The 14,307-nt window shown below is 34.4% G+C and overlaps 5 protein-coding genes across 6 annotated transcripts; 2 read left to right on the top strand and 3 right to left on the bottom strand.

Moving 5' to 3' along the window:
- The first annotated feature begins 1,172 nt into the window (after positions 1 to 1,172).
- On the top strand, positions 1,173 to 1,953 carry LOC107410859 (uncharacterized). The gene has a single exon (XM_016018345.4). It carries the CDS (start codon positions 1,522 to 1,524, stop codon positions 1,795 to 1,797), a length of 276 nt encoding a protein of 91 aa, XP_015873831.1. The 5' UTR covers positions 1,173 to 1,521; the 3' UTR covers positions 1,798 to 1,953.
- An 881-nt stretch (positions 1,954 to 2,834) lies between these two features.
- On the bottom strand, positions 2,835 to 3,188 carry LOC112490615 (josephin-like protein). The gene has a single exon (XM_025070776.2). The coding sequence runs from the start codon at positions 3,186 to 3,188 to the stop codon at positions 2,835 to 2,837; it is 354 nt and encodes a 117-aa protein (XP_024926544.2).
- Positions 3,189 to 4,534: 1,346 nt separating this feature from the next.
- LOC107410858 (josephin-like protein) lies at positions 4,535 to 6,760 on the bottom strand. 2 transcript variants are annotated; one of them, XM_048468411.2, is made up of 2 exons: positions 6,226 to 6,760; positions 4,535 to 5,895 (listed from the first exon to the last, which is right to left on the bottom strand). In XM_048468411.2, the coding sequence occupies exons 1-2, from the start codon at positions 6,307 to 6,309 to the stop codon at positions 5,413 to 5,415; spliced, it is 567 nt and encodes a 188-aa protein (XP_048324368.1). In that variant the 5' UTR covers positions 6,310 to 6,760; the 3' UTR covers positions 4,535 to 5,412. The 2 variants fall into 2 exon arrangements, with proteins under 2 accessions (XP_048324368.1, XP_015873830.1); XM_016018344.4 differs by having other exon boundaries at positions 4,535 to 5,877; positions 6,226 to 6,752.
- A 3,119-nt stretch (positions 6,761 to 9,879) lies between these two features.
- On the bottom strand, positions 9,880 to 11,101 carry LOC107410831 (actin cytoskeleton-regulatory complex protein PAN1). The gene has a single exon (XM_016018307.4). It carries the CDS (start codon positions 10,956 to 10,958, stop codon positions 10,170 to 10,172), a length of 789 nt encoding a protein of 262 aa, XP_015873793.1. The 5' UTR covers positions 10,959 to 11,101; the 3' UTR covers positions 9,880 to 10,169.
- Positions 11,102 to 11,219: 118 nt separating this feature from the next.
- On the top strand, positions 11,220 to 13,735 carry LOC107410830 (large ribosomal subunit protein uL4c). The gene is made up of 2 exons (XM_016018306.4): positions 11,220 to 12,167; positions 13,275 to 13,735. The coding sequence occupies exons 1-2, from the start codon at positions 11,303 to 11,305 to the stop codon at positions 13,310 to 13,312; spliced, it is 903 nt and encodes a 300-aa protein (XP_015873792.2). The 5' UTR covers positions 11,220 to 11,302; the 3' UTR covers positions 13,313 to 13,735.
- The last annotated feature ends 572 nt before the right edge of the window (positions 13,736 to 14,307 follow it).

Raw genomic sequence — 14,307 nt, forward strand, 5'->3', positions numbered from 1 at the left:
GTAATTGCCACCAACCAAATTGATTTTCAGTTGTCCAAATCTCAAGTTTCAGTGCTAACGTCAATGAATCAGAAAATGGTTTACACGGTAAACGCTGAGTCCAATTAATACCGGCAACATAGGATACCACAGAATTAATGCATATTCAATTAATTATGACGTGTCACTCATCATCATTGACTCATAGTTGAACTCCAAATTAATTTGTTCGGAAAAACGAAATGTTGGTTAACTCCGAAATTTCACTTTATAAAAGTGGAAGAAGCATATCCTAGAAGCTTTTAATTTAATCAGTTTTAGACCATGTCTGCCATAATTTTTGATTTCGCTTCTTTGCCGCTAGAAAATCTTCCTGGAAGCAAACTTCACTGTATTTGTTTTTAAACTTTTCTAAAGGCATAAAGCCCTTTAAGAAAACTGTCCAAATGAAAAGCTTTAGAATTGCCTTATTTTGGTTGTCTGCTTTAATTAAAATTATGCTTAATTATCCATTCATATTATAAAAGTAGAAATAATAATAATATAATTTTTTTTTTAAAAAAAAATGAAAAGGTGGCTGCAACGATATTTAAATCTTTCAACTATACTCCATGTGGTTGCAAAAACAGGCTTTTTTTGGGATTATTATTAGCTTTGTTAGTCCATACACAATGCTCATAGTAGTACTTTGTCTTTTTAACTTTTTTCTTTTGGCATTTTGGTTTAAGAATTTGGTTTTTGATGTACTTTAATTTTTAAATTTTTTTATTTAGTTACATTTTAGTAGTTTTGAGATAATGTACAGCATTTGATTTAACATACATAAGGCTATTATGAGATTGTTTGGTTTAATAATTTTCTGTTTACTTAAATTGAAAGTAGTTTAAAAAATTAAAGTATACCAGAAACTAAAGTTTAGGAACTAAAATACTAACAAAAGGAAAAAATTCAAAAACCGAAATGCAATAATAATATTATTGTTTTGAAGGCCCAAAAGAAAAGTGGGCAGGTCAGGCCCATTTCAGTAAAGTTAACGACCTACGGCCCATCCTTTCCAACACCACCAACTCTATTATTAAGCTTATAGGTCATGGTATCGCCACGTGTTGAACTAGAGGCCACGCCGTCTCCGCTAAGGATGAGCCCTCAACTAGTCCAACTTGCAAAAAATTTCCTCCTTGTAAAAAAAAAAAAAAAAACACAGAGAAAAATCCACAAAAGAGAATTGAAAACAAAACGAGAAAAGAAAAAGGAAAGAAAAAAAAAAAGGAATTACAGGAAAGAGGATAAGACACTTGTGGAGAGCTCGTGCTGTAAACACTTCCACTGAAATCTCAATCACCATGCAACACCCATCTAACGGCTAATAGTCACTTGTGAGTAGAAGCCAGAAGGATATAATATCCCACCCACTTAAACTCCCTCCTCTTGTTCACTCAAACCCCATTCTTCTCCACCACCATTTTCATTTTGTTGAGTGAGTGAGAAAAAAAGCCAGGCCTTTAACATAAAAAAGAAAAAAAGAAAAAAAAAAGAAGCTCAATGGCTTCTCTAACAATGGTTTTCGGTCCGGCCGCCACCGGAAGTTTCTTCGCGGCGACTGCGGCAAAGGGTGCAGGAGGAAGCAAAGAGGAGAAAGGACTGCTTGACTGGATTCTTGGTGGGCTGCAGAAGGAAGACCAGCTTCTTGAGACTGATCCAATCCTTAAGAAGGTTGACGAAAAGAATGGTGGCCCCACCAACGGTGGCCGGAAGAATTCTGTGGCAGTCCCAAAGAAGAAAAACGGAGGCTTTGGAGGCCTTTTCGCCAAGAAATAAAAGAAAAAGAAAAAACAGGCTATTTTCTATCATTCTTGTAATTCTCTCTGCAGGCATTTCACACCTTTTGTGGTGTATATTTACTTATCTAATCTTTGATCATCATTATGGAACATTTAAGTCGTGTTATAAACGAATTTTAATTCATTTTTCACAGCTCTGTATTCCAAACTATGCTGCTGCTGCTGCCATATGGGGGTTTTGTTGTTGGCCTTGTTAATTTGGCTGATTTATAATGCTTAAGCATGAAATTGAAGTGATTTAGTCTTAAGAACTAGATACCTAGTATAGTTTCTACTATCAGCAATGTGATAATTTTTTCATCTAGAAAGGAATATAGATTCAGATCATAAATATTCCAGATAGAGTTGCCCTGATAGATAATCTTTCCGAAATTGCTAAAAGTGTTTGCAAATGGCAGATTCATATATATAAGAGTCCAATCTAAGAATATAACAGGGACATGGAGACTATGTTCATATATATATATACATATATATACACATATATAAGCAACATGTTTGCTTTATCTTTTCCCTATAAATATGGAACTTTAGACGAATAGATCCTCTAATGCCAATGTAAAAACAGTATATTTGATCATCTAGGCTATTAAGGACTCCAAAAACTACCAAACACATTCGTGTGGGCTAGGAAAGCATTGCTAGCACACCTATGAGTACAACCTAGTTTAGATGAAATTCCCATTAACCCAGAAAATCTCAGAAGGTTTGCGATCTAAGCCTAATAGTATTCTATATGTCATGTAAATTAGTATAATGATGAATAAAGCTGCAAAAGCCTTAAAATTGGTATAGATTAGCAAGCATATTTAAAGATAAACACCCATTCATCAGTACAAAGAATGCATCAAATTTGTCTGGCTTTGCCTAACAAAAAGAAGGTTGGGATATTCATATCTGATCTATAAAGAAATTACCAGAAAACAGATTCGTTATAGAAGCTAAGAGGTACTGTATTTTAAAGGGTTGGAGCAAAAATTCACAGACCATTTAAGGGGGGGAAAAAAAAAAAATCTAACAAGAATTTGTGGTGGAGTTTGATCTAGACAAAGAGGAAGAAGAGTTGATGAAGTCGATACAATCTTCCATGGCTTCTATCCTATGAGAATCAACAGGAGTCACAAAGGGCTTTGATTTCCCAGCTAAAGAATCCTTCCTTGAAGCTCTTTTACTCACCGGTCCAATGCATAGAGCTCTTCCAACCTTCCCTGCAAGATTCTTCATCAATCTCATTGGTGATAAACCTGGTCTACTGCTACATTGAGATACAAAATTTCCAAAAATCTTCTTGCTTCTGGAAACTTTCTCATCAGAATTTTGTTTCTGATAATTGAACTTCTTACCCTTGAAGTATTCTCTGCTGCACATCCGGGTATCGGCTCTCGTTGACATACTAGAGAGAGAGAGAGAGAGAGAGAGAGAGAGAGTATTTGGTAGATTTACTGAGGGGAAGTGTAAAGCACATAAATAGAGGAGCACCAAAAAGCAGGATATGGCAAAAGGGTAAGTAGAGTCGGTGAGAAAAAAGTGTGTTTAAAAAATATATATGAAATTGTGCTTCTCACCCCACAGTAAAATCACCCCCATTGACTGTGTGACAACCATCACTTTTTGGCTTTGCATGCAGTAGAAGCATAGTAAAAGTGATCCCTCCAACCAACACAAAACATCAAAACCAAAGGAGGGAATAAAAAAAAAAGGGGAAGAAATGATTTAGAATGCCTAGGTATTGCAACCATGATAATTGTCATCATGTTCGACGATTATTAAAGAAACATACTGTATTAAGCAAACCAGTGTCTTGTATTTCACCTTTTCAGACAACTTTGCAACACACATCCTATAAATCAGTAGTTGTAATCTCAATTTCCATCAACTCTGTTGATAGCTAATTTTAGGACTCTTATTAAATTCTCAGTGATCATTTTGCGCTTCTCTTCTACCGAATGACATTTAGAACTTATTTAGCCATTTGTTTATTAATTTATTTTTTCTGTTTTAATAAAAAAAAAAAAAAAAACAGAGCAAGTTTTAAAACAGAGCCATGTGTTATTAGCCATATAGTCTTGTATTTTTTTCCTGTTTTCCTGTTGAATCACTTTTTGGGTCTTAAAACAGAGCAAGTTTTTAGTATATTTGGTATGCAGTCTACGTTTCTTTCCTACTTTGAGGCCTTAATTTAAGATTACCAAACAAATAGGATAAATGTTATGATGGGACAATGGACCAAATTAAATCCAATGTTAAGAAACTGAAGAAATAGACAAATTTAAAGGCTTGTAATGTAACTAGATGGGTTTTGAATTTTTATTCTTTTTACTTTTTTTTGGGGAGTGGGAGAGACAATGAAATATCAAGGCATCAAGTTGTAGGAGAATGAAACAATGAAAAGAAGAGCCAGGGGGGGAAAAAAAAAAAAATCTCTCCAAAAGTAGGTTAAAATCTAGAAAGAGAAAATAAAAAGGTGCAAAGGATCTCTTTTAGATGCAGGAAGAGGACATAGCTAGTTAGTAAGCCTTTGCCTTTTTCCGTGCTTTTTATTCACTTACTGTTAGAATTTCATAAAAGGGATAATGTCAGCTCAGGGATGTGGGAAACAGGGACACTAAGGGTGTACATATTTAGTATAACATTAGAGATTAACTTCTCGTTTCAGTAAGCCTTAAGCATTCTATTTGGCAGAACACAAACTCATTCTACAAATTTAACAGAAATCAAGAAAAATAGAGCCTACTTATATATAAATATATACATATATACATATATACATATATATGAGGAGGTTACGGTGCAGTCCATCCGCATGCGGATCCGTACCGAAGCTGACGTTTAAAAAAATAAAAAAAAACATCGGCTTTGGTGTGCATTTGTATATGGACGGACTGCACCGTAGCCTTTCTCTCTCTCTCTCTACACACACACACACACACACACACACACACACACACACACGCGTATACATGCAGCACTTAAATCTCAAGAAACATATAAAACAGAACGAAAGGTTTTAGGTCTTTCTGACCATCATATTTTCACCACATGAAAAAATTCATTAACAAGATTTCACAAAAGAGCATAAAGCAGCAGAAGCAAGACAGGCCAATAGTTCGTAGCACTGACTATCAACACGTCAAAGAAGCACAATCAAATTCTTTCAAACTTAGCTTCAGATGCGCATCCTCATCAACCACCTTCTTTTTAATTAAGCTAGTTGACAGTACACATATTAATCCGCATAACCACCTAAGAACTGTAATATTTCTTTCCATTAACAAGATCCTCACTAGCTTCTAAATTCTGGCTTTCCTGAAAATTCTGGCTTTTCATAATCCCCAGGAATCAAGATCACAAAACAAAATGATTGTGGAAACATTAACAAGATTTTCCCCGCCTTCTAAATTCATCTTAACATTTCCTATTACTGTTCCATAATATGGACATTCTTTAGCATAAAAAGACGACTCAGGAACAAACTTAAAGATGGAACAATTTTCTTCAGTTAAATGTACCTAAATCTCAATCACTACCAGAACAGTTTAGCATGTCAGAGACTTAGACAGTCCATTACAAACTTAATTCCAAGAAGGCGAAATCACCGATTATCATTCATGACAAGCAGAATCTCCCCACCATTCCCAATGATGTAATCCAAAAATTTCTTAACTTCTTCAGTATCTTTAAAAGCCTGAGGAACAGCAAGATCACTATCCAAATTATACCACATCCCATCAATCCTTCTTAAAGTGACCCAATGCCTACTTCTCCAAAGCCCACCATACCTTCTAACCGGAACATTAAGCACAATACCCATTAAACCATCTTCAGGCCCATCTAGATCAATGGAAGAAGCTCCATTTCGACGATCATGCCAAATCACACTCTTCCCTTTCCCTTCTAAAGCAGAAATCAAAACATTAATGTCATAGTTTCCAGTAATTGTATTATGATGAGGCTTAAAGAGTATAGATAATGGTGTCCAAGTTTCTTTGTCGGTATCATCAACAACAAGCTTGTCAGCAATCTCATTCAAACTTGCTCGAGTAAACGCGTTCTCTTGCTGTTTATAAACATAATTCTGACATTACCATGGTGGAAAAAAAAAAAAAAAAAAACACAAAACACCACTGATATCTAAACCAATTCAAACAAACATAATCTCCCAATTGAAAGAAGGGCAATAAAAAACCACGGAAAATTATAAAACTGAAGCAAACCCAATTGTTTTGGCATAAAAGATCAATGGGTTTTGTTATACTGACTGCAGTGATATAAAAAAAAAAAAAAGAAATATTTTTTGAGTATGTACAAGTTGTATTTACATTTTCCATGGAAATTTTGCAGACCAAGCAAAAGAAACCTAGCAGAAAAACAAGGGAAAAGGGAGATGGGTATTGGAAAAGAGTACCTGGAAGAGATTGTTAAGGGAGTGCAAGAGGCAGAATTGAAGTCGCTGCCTCTCGTGATAGATTTGGGTATTCTCGTTCGCCATCTTCTTCAAACACAAGATTACCGATTGACCATTAGCAACTGCTGGATTCTAAAACATGAGTTTTTGCTTTGGTTTTACAGAAACTGAATCCCAATTTGACGGTTTTTATTTTTATTTTTAATTTTCAATTATTGTATATTATATTTTTACAAAACCCGAATATGTCACGAACATCGAGCCGTCGAGTAGTTCCTTCCCTGTTGCCCATTTGCCCTATATAAACCCATAGTGAAAAAAAAAAAAAAAAATTATAGGAATAGGTAAGCGTAATAGATAGAGGTCTATCCTTTTATTATTTATTTATTTATTTATTTTTTGGGATGAAAATAGCTTGAAGTCTATCGGCAAAAAGATGTCCTTGCCGAGAAAAACATCTTTCCTCGAGCTAAAGGAAACTGGGAGAGAATTCGGGAAGCAAGGGTTCTTATTATTATTATTTATTGTTTTAATTTTCATAGGAAAAAATAGTTTCTTCTTATTATTATTTATTTATATAGGAGTTTGTATGGTTATTTTGCTCGATGTAAATTAAAGAAATATTATAGATCTGTTTGATCATATTTTTTGTTTTTGAAATATTGATTTCAAAATAGAGAATAAAAAATTAACTTTTACTATTTAATAAAAACAAAAAACGGTAGAAAATTTGCTTGGCTAAATAATTTTTAAATTTTTTTAAAATTTTTTTTATTTATTTTTATTTTTTTAATATAAAAATATATATTTTTACATACAAAGAATTTTATATATAATATACATAGCTATAATATATATATATATATATATATATATATATATATATATATATGATGGATTCACATATTAATGAATTATATATATAAAATATATATCAAAATATAATATAAGATTTATTTTCGGTTGAGTTTTTTTTAATTATTATCAATTGATTAATATAATATATAATATTTATAGCTATATATTTTTTTAGAAATATTTCATTTAAACTTATAGATTTGTATTAATTTTAATTTAATTTTTCAGATTTTGAAAATTACAACTAAGACTATTATAAAAGATGTAGATGAAATTGTTTTAAAGGGTGTAAATAAAATAATAAGAAATAAAAATGAAAACTGTTTGAAATCTGAGAGGAGATAATGATATTTTTAAATTCTTAAGAATTAAATTAAAAGTTATGCAAATCTGAAGAGGTTTATATGAAATTAAATTCTACAAGTCTAACATAATATCTCCAACTATAAACATCCATAAAATCTCATATTAGTATCATAATAAAACTACTAACTTTTATATATTATCAACATAGTCAAGTCACGTGTTTAAACATTTTTTGATACTATTGCAGAGGAAAGGTAAAAAAAAGAAAAAAAAAAGAAAAAAAAAATAAATACAATGGGAGATAAGGGAAAATAAAAAATAGAGATAAGGAAAAAAAAAAAGAAAAAGATTGACTTATAGGAAAACAGAAAAACAACGAAAAAGAAAAAGTAAAAATTGAAAAATTGAAAAAAATAATAATAGAATAAAGAAAAAATGAAAAATTAGGAAAAAGAACAAAATAAAAAAGAGAGTGAGAGAGAAAGAGAGAGAATATTTGATAAGGAAAAAACAGAAAATAAAGAAAAAGAACAAAATAGCAAAATAAATAATTGATATAAGAAATATTTACCGAAAAAAACTCATAAAAAAAAGTACAATAAAAAAATAAAAAATAAAAAACTAACAGGTATATAATGAAGAAAAGGAAAATATAAAATACCAATAAAAAAATAATTGGTTTAACTTATAAACGATTTAAAAAAATAAAAAAGGAATATCTATTTTTTAAGTTATTCTATTAAATTTGTTTTTAAAAAAAAAAGAAAAACAAAATAAGAGAATAAAAAAATTTAATTGAATATATTTATCAAAGTATAATATTTTATTTTTCTCTTTTTATAACTTTCTCTGTTTAAGATATTTCAAAAAATCGAAATAATGCTTTTTCTATACAATTTTCTTTCTATAAAATAGAGAAATGTAGACTAAACAAAAATTATGAAAAAAATAAATTAAAATAATATATATTTTATTATTTTTAAAATAGATAAAAATATTATTTTATTATTTTTTAAATTTTTTTTAATTTATTTTTTAAAATTGTTTTTAAAAACTGATGGCCTAACAGATAATATTTTGTTTTGAAAATAATTTTCTGTTTTGTAACAGGTAGTCAAACATGTCCTATATTTTCCATTATTAAGCATGTGTGTATGTGGATCGCACGTGTGAACTCCAACGAATATCAATACGATATTCAATTCATTCACATGAAACTAAATTAAGGTCGATAATTAATCGGTTTTTCATTAATTCAGCTCCAAGACGACGGTGGTGGATAGAAATATTGGGTTTTTAATCACCGTTGCTATTCCAAAATAGATTTCTCACTCTGCAAACCTTTTGCTTTGGATTATTCGAATTCCTCCTCTATCTGATCATACAATGAGAAAGGCCATCTATAATCTTGAAGCATATAAAGAGCTCCAGAAAACGATAGTTACCATGGTCAAGATACAAAATGGAACGGACCTCTTCCCTTGTTCTCTTCTTTCAACAATTTTAGTAGTAACTTTAATTAATAGAAAATACATTTTTCCTTTATAAAACACAAAACAATATCACTAGCCTCGCATCCTATTACATGTGTATGATTTAAACCCAATGGAGTGGCTTTTAATTGAGGTTATGCATCTTATAAAGATGTTAGGCCATAGTTGAAAGTTGTACTAGATGCTATGCTTTGCAGATTAAGTTGTATTAACATCCAAATCTTTAATTAAGTCAGAAGTCCCATATTATGTTACAACCAAGCTATCTATCTCGTCCCTCTTTCATATGAATGAAAAACCACAAAAAGCATATTCTAATATGAATATGCAGTATCTTACCTTGTAACGAGCATTGTACAGGTTCCAAAAACCAAAAAACTTGTAATGTACATCCAACAGAAACATTTCAAGCAATACTGTCTATATATGCCAAACCATATTTTGCAATGTTCAAGGGCACAGCAACAAATGCAGATTTAAGTCACATCAATGCAATTGTGCATGACTAGTTTTTCAATAGGTAGAATGAAAAGATGTGAATAACTCTGCTTTCAATAAGTAGAATAAAACGACGAAATATATATATATATATATATATATAAAGAACAAACCGATGCTTCCAATAAAAAGGACCGAGAAGACACAAAAAGCGGCAAAGAAGAAATTAGCAGCAAAAAATTTAAGCACTCTTTTTTAGCGTAAACATGGAAAAAAGATAAACATGGAACAGGCTCATACACTTTGTATGCTCAAGAAGTGTGATCTTATAGCAAATTCTAAACAAAATGACCTAATTGCGTCTCATAAAGATGAGAGTAAGAAGTGTCTTGAGTAACTTGTATTATATTTGATAATATCCTACTTTACGGAAATTAGGAACAGATTATTATCCGGTATCATCCATATTAGCATCACAGATTCATAGGCATTTCATCTACATTCACATTCTTCTTCTAATACCTCCACCACACTCCAGCCTCCCCATCAAAACACGAAATTTCAGAAAACCAATACATTCACACAAAATAAGTTGAACTTTACTACTCCGTTTGTTAAACATCCATTCCAAATAACAATGGAAAATTATACTATATACACTAGTACGCTTTGCAAATATATATAAATATATATATATATATATATAAGAAAAAAAAAAAAAAAAAACCACCAAGATTGATAATCAATGTCTTTAAAATTTCTATCTTTACCACAAACCCACCAGCAGTTTCTTCAATCTTCAATGAACAGCAGTTTCTTCAATCTTCAATGACCAAAGTTCTTCAATCTTCAATGACCAAAGTAATTCTTAGTGTAACAGTAATTATTACTCTTCTCCTCCTCATACTTGACCCCATCTTCCAAACCCATTGCTCTGAAGCTGGAAACCGGAGGCTGTGGATTGTAGTAGTCATTGGTTGATGAAGAATCCACGGGCGCGGAAGGAAAACTCGGAGCTCCGAAACTGGATACCCGGTTCACGAACGGTCGGGGATATGGAGGCGGTGGTGGAGAACAATAATCCGAGTGTAGGTTGGAATACGAGTACGACGATGTAGGAGGACATTCCATGTAATCGCGCGGAGTCGCAGGAGGGGCAGAAGAGTAATAATTATTAGTGTAAGGGGCAGTATGGTAATCCGGCTGAGGCGGCGGCGGCGGTGGAGAAGGACGCGATCGGAGGGCGAGTTTCACTCGGACCATGCCCTGAGGACGTCCGGAAGGCCGAAGGAGCTCGAGGCTGCAGATCGCCTGAGTCGACTCGTCGGTATCCGCAAGGTTGCTGAGTGGGAATTCGAGGGTTCCGACGAGGGGTTTGGGGGTTTCGGATGGTCTCGAATGGAAGATTTGGAGGGTGAGAACGGAGTGATCGAGGGGGCGAGTAATTGGGAGGACGAAGTGCTCGTTCCAAACTGGTTCTGTGGAGCCGGTTTCGTCGGGTCGGGTGGCGATGCGGTGGTCCGGGTCGATGAAGAAAGTGGCGTAGGGCTTGAGGATTCCGTTGCGCCAATTGACGTTCTTGAGGTGCTTTGCGGAGACGACTGTGATTTCGAGGTCCAGAGGCTTCGACGACGCCATGGGGCCCGAAAAAGAAAAAAATTAGGGTTTGGTTTCAGGGATTTGACGGAGTTTTTCTCAGTTGGGAGTCGAATTGGGAAAGATTTGAGGCTGAGGCGAATCGATACTGGAGAGGAGGTCTAGTTCGGTTGGGAACATTAATGCTACTTTGGGGAGACGAGCATACAATACGACCTGTCGTTTCATTCAAAACGACTTGCCGTTCTTAAGAATAGGGACTTGTACACCAAACGACTTGTAGCTTTCCTAACAAAACGGATAGGCAAAGCTAAATGACTAATGTGGATAACGATCCCTTCTTTCCCACTCACTGAAACACTCAAAAGCTCTCTCAAGTACCAACAATGGCTTCCTCTGCAACAACTCCTTCTTCACTCTCATTCTTCTCCTCGTCCATATTCCTCACATCTTCTCGCCACCAAAATTTCAAAGCCCTCTCCACTTTCAGACTCAGACCCATTTCCCAAAAAACGCAGACGACGGCCAGACCTCTCGCTATCACCTCCGAGCTCAGCACCCTCCCGATCCTCTCCTTCTCCGGCGAGAAGGTCGGAGAGACTTTCCTTGACGTTAAGTCTGCTCCACCGGAAACTGCACGCGCAGTCGTTCACCGGGGAATCATCACGGACCTACGGAACAAGCGCCGTGGTACCGCGTCGACACTCACGCGCGGTGAGGTTAGAGGTGGTGGGAAGAAACCTTACCCGCAGAAGAAAACGGGTCGGGCCCGAAGTGGGTCGACGCGGAGCCCTCTAAGACCCGGCGGAGGGGTCGTGTTTGGACCCAAACCCAAAGACTGGAGCATCAAGATAAACAGGAAGGAGAAGAGGCTGGCGATTTCGACGGCGGTTGCGAGTGCCGCCGTGAACACGATAGTGGTGGAGGATTTTGGGGACAAGTTCGAGAAGCCGAAGACGAAAGAGTTCATAGCGGCGTTGAAGAGGTGGGGGATTGACCCGAAAGAGAAATCGACTTTTTTGCTGACGGAGGTTACGGATAATGTGAGGCTTTCGAGCAGGAATATAGGAACTTTGAAGATGTTGACGCCGAGGACGTTGAATCTGTTTGATATACTGAATGCTGATAAGGTGGTTCTCACGCCCGATACTGTGGATTTCTTGAATGGGAGATATGGGGTTGATTATGAAGGGAGTGAAGATGAGGAGGAAGAAGAAGAAGGAGGAGAATATGGAGGAGGAGAAGAAGAAGGTAAGAAAAATTTGAATCAATTTTTCTAGTTTTTGATACAAATTTTTAAAGGATATGAGTATTTTTATTATTTGAAATCACAGTGATATGCATTTACAGTTGCACTTCTTTGATAGGAGAATTTATTCATCCATTCATATAGAAGTTGCTAATAATTATGGTTATTTGACATTGTTAATCTGGATGAGCATTGAAAACATATCTATGGTAGTTAGATTGGAGACATTTTGCCACAGATATTTGTTATATTTTTGAATAGTCTATGCTATTCCTGCACTATCATGGATGGTTTAAGCCTTCCATTTGCGAGTATTCAAGGCTGTGGGTGTTAGGGTATTGCATATAGTGATGTTGCCGTATAAGGAATCAGTGTGCATCCTAATGTGCATCCATTTTCAAGCATGCTGTGTACATGAGAGATTTTTTTTATTTTATTATTTTGTTTTTTGTTTTTTTTTTCCCTTGTTTTGGTTTGTTTTCTTCTATTACAACTCAAAAAAGCCTTCATTACAGAATTCTTGGGGTCTGATGAGCTAGTTATTTTTTAACTGCTTGAGTTTTCACTCTCGAGTTTTCCCCACAGCTCAGCTGTATTAGACATTTGCTCTTTGGTTATTTGACTCTGTGTAAAAATGATCATAAATGGAGTGCCATGACTAAAAGTACATATAACAAGACTAATTATTATTAAAAGTAGCTTATACTAAATATTCCCCATTGAGTTTAAGGTGGATTATGTTAATTTTTTGCAAGAATTATATATAATCTATTTTTTTAACGAACATAGGGACTTCTCAAATTTTACTTGTGTCCTGTTCTCCCCTGTGTAAATAAGTTTTTTTTAACTATTCAACGATATAAATTGGTCAGACAAAAGGGGAATGATGCAATAAAAAATAAAATTCAAAGTAAACGATGTAACTTTTATAAATATTGGAGTTTTGCAAAATGGGGAATGTTAATGTTATCCACACTTGTTTTTATAATACCTGTAACCCACTGTTCGATGTTTTATAGATGAGAGCTGTATGTGATGTATATTTTTGAGATTCTATCCTCCATTAATCATCTTTTTCTAATTCTTCACTTCTTCACTTTCAAATGCAGGAACTAATGCAGATGAGAATTCTGGCACGGCTGAATGATGGTGCCCAGTGTCTTTCTCTTTTTCCTCAATTTAAATAAGATTCATCCCAATCGAGATGACCCAGAAAGTGGTCTTCTCCTTGCCTGAAGTTATGTCGATCTAAGCTTTGCAATTGCAGGCTGGTTTTTGGTAAATTGTATCCAAATTTTTTTTGTACTAATTTGTAGTTTTCACTTCATGCAAATGTATGTAGACGGATCTTCTGCATTGTTGTACCACAAGGATATTTGTCTCCATTTATTCGCTGTCGGTTTACCCCTTTTGCAGCGTATTGTCCAGTTATGGTTTTGTCGGTTCCTACTCGTCAAAAACCAAAGAAAAACAGGGTTTCTGGTCGGGGTTGTGATGGTTCTTATTTGGGGTACCTTGCTTGTAATTTATTGTCTTAATGGTCTAATTCCCAAGTCCAATTTCTATGGTAGCACTATCTCCTCCTCGGGCAAGTTTCTCTACATATTTGAGCAAATGTCAGAAGTTCAAAGATTCCAGCAAAACTCGCATTAATTTCTACTTGTCATTTGCAAATTAGCGCTGTTGATTCTTGAGAGAACAGAAGAAAAAAAAATAATAAAGAACGAAAAGTTGAAGGTAGAGCTTATTGTAAGAGGTATAAGGTAAGTTTTAAATGTTCTTTTTAAATATTATTTGGACAGTGAACACACGCATTGATCAGTATGGGTAATATCGGAAATAAATTCTCGATTTCTAAGAACATATAGCCTATTCAATTTACGGTAGCATTGAGAAGCAAAAGTCTACCAGTAGCAGTAAAGGTGAATTTGTTGAATGCTAGTCTGATTGATTGAATGTGAAATTGTGAATTGCTTTTTAGGATCTTCAGCACCTTCTAGTTCTGTGTTCTCAGTGAATTTTGAGCTAGACAGCTAGGTTTCTATTCTTCTCTGTGCTAGATACCAGCCTTGTCTGGTACTCTCTCTCTTATTATTTTTAGTGTTTGTATTCCATATTTTCTAAGAAGTTTTGCCTATAAAA

The sequence above is a fragment of the Ziziphus jujuba genome, chromosome 10 (genome assembly GCF_031755915.1).
Source record: "Ziziphus jujuba cultivar Dongzao chromosome 10, ASM3175591v1".
Lineage (NCBI taxonomy): Eukaryota > Viridiplantae > Streptophyta > Magnoliopsida > Rosales > Rhamnaceae > Ziziphus > Ziziphus jujuba.

Bases quoted from the DNA above. Each gene is read 5' to 3' on its own strand.
- LOC107410858 (XM_048468411.2), bottom strand. From the start codon at position 6,309: ATGGCGAACGAGAATACCCAAATCTATCACGAGAGGCAGCGACTTCAA. The intron at 5,896-6,225 runs GTACTCTTTTCC...TGGTAATGTCAG, and splicing joins CCCTTAACAATCTCTTCCAG to AATTATGTTTATAAACAGCA.
- LOC107410831 (XM_016018307.4), bottom strand. From the start codon at position 10,958: ATGGCGTCGTCGAAGCCTCTGGACCTCGAAATCACAGTCGTCTCCGCA.
- LOC107410859 (XM_016018345.4), top strand. From the start codon at position 1,522: ATGGCTTCTCTAACAATGGTTTTCGGTCCGGCCGCCACCGGAAGTTTC.
- LOC112490615 (XM_025070776.2), bottom strand. From the start codon at position 3,188: ATGTGCAGCAGAGAATACTTCAAGGGTAAGAAGTTCAATTATCAGAAA.
- LOC107410830 (XM_016018306.4), top strand. From the start codon at position 11,303: ATGGCTTCCTCTGCAACAACTCCTTCTTCACTCTCATTCTTCTCCTCG. The intron at 12,168-13,274 runs GTAAGAAAAATT...TTTCAAATGCAG, and splicing joins TGGAGGAGGAGAAGAAGAAG to GAACTAATGCAGATGAGAAT.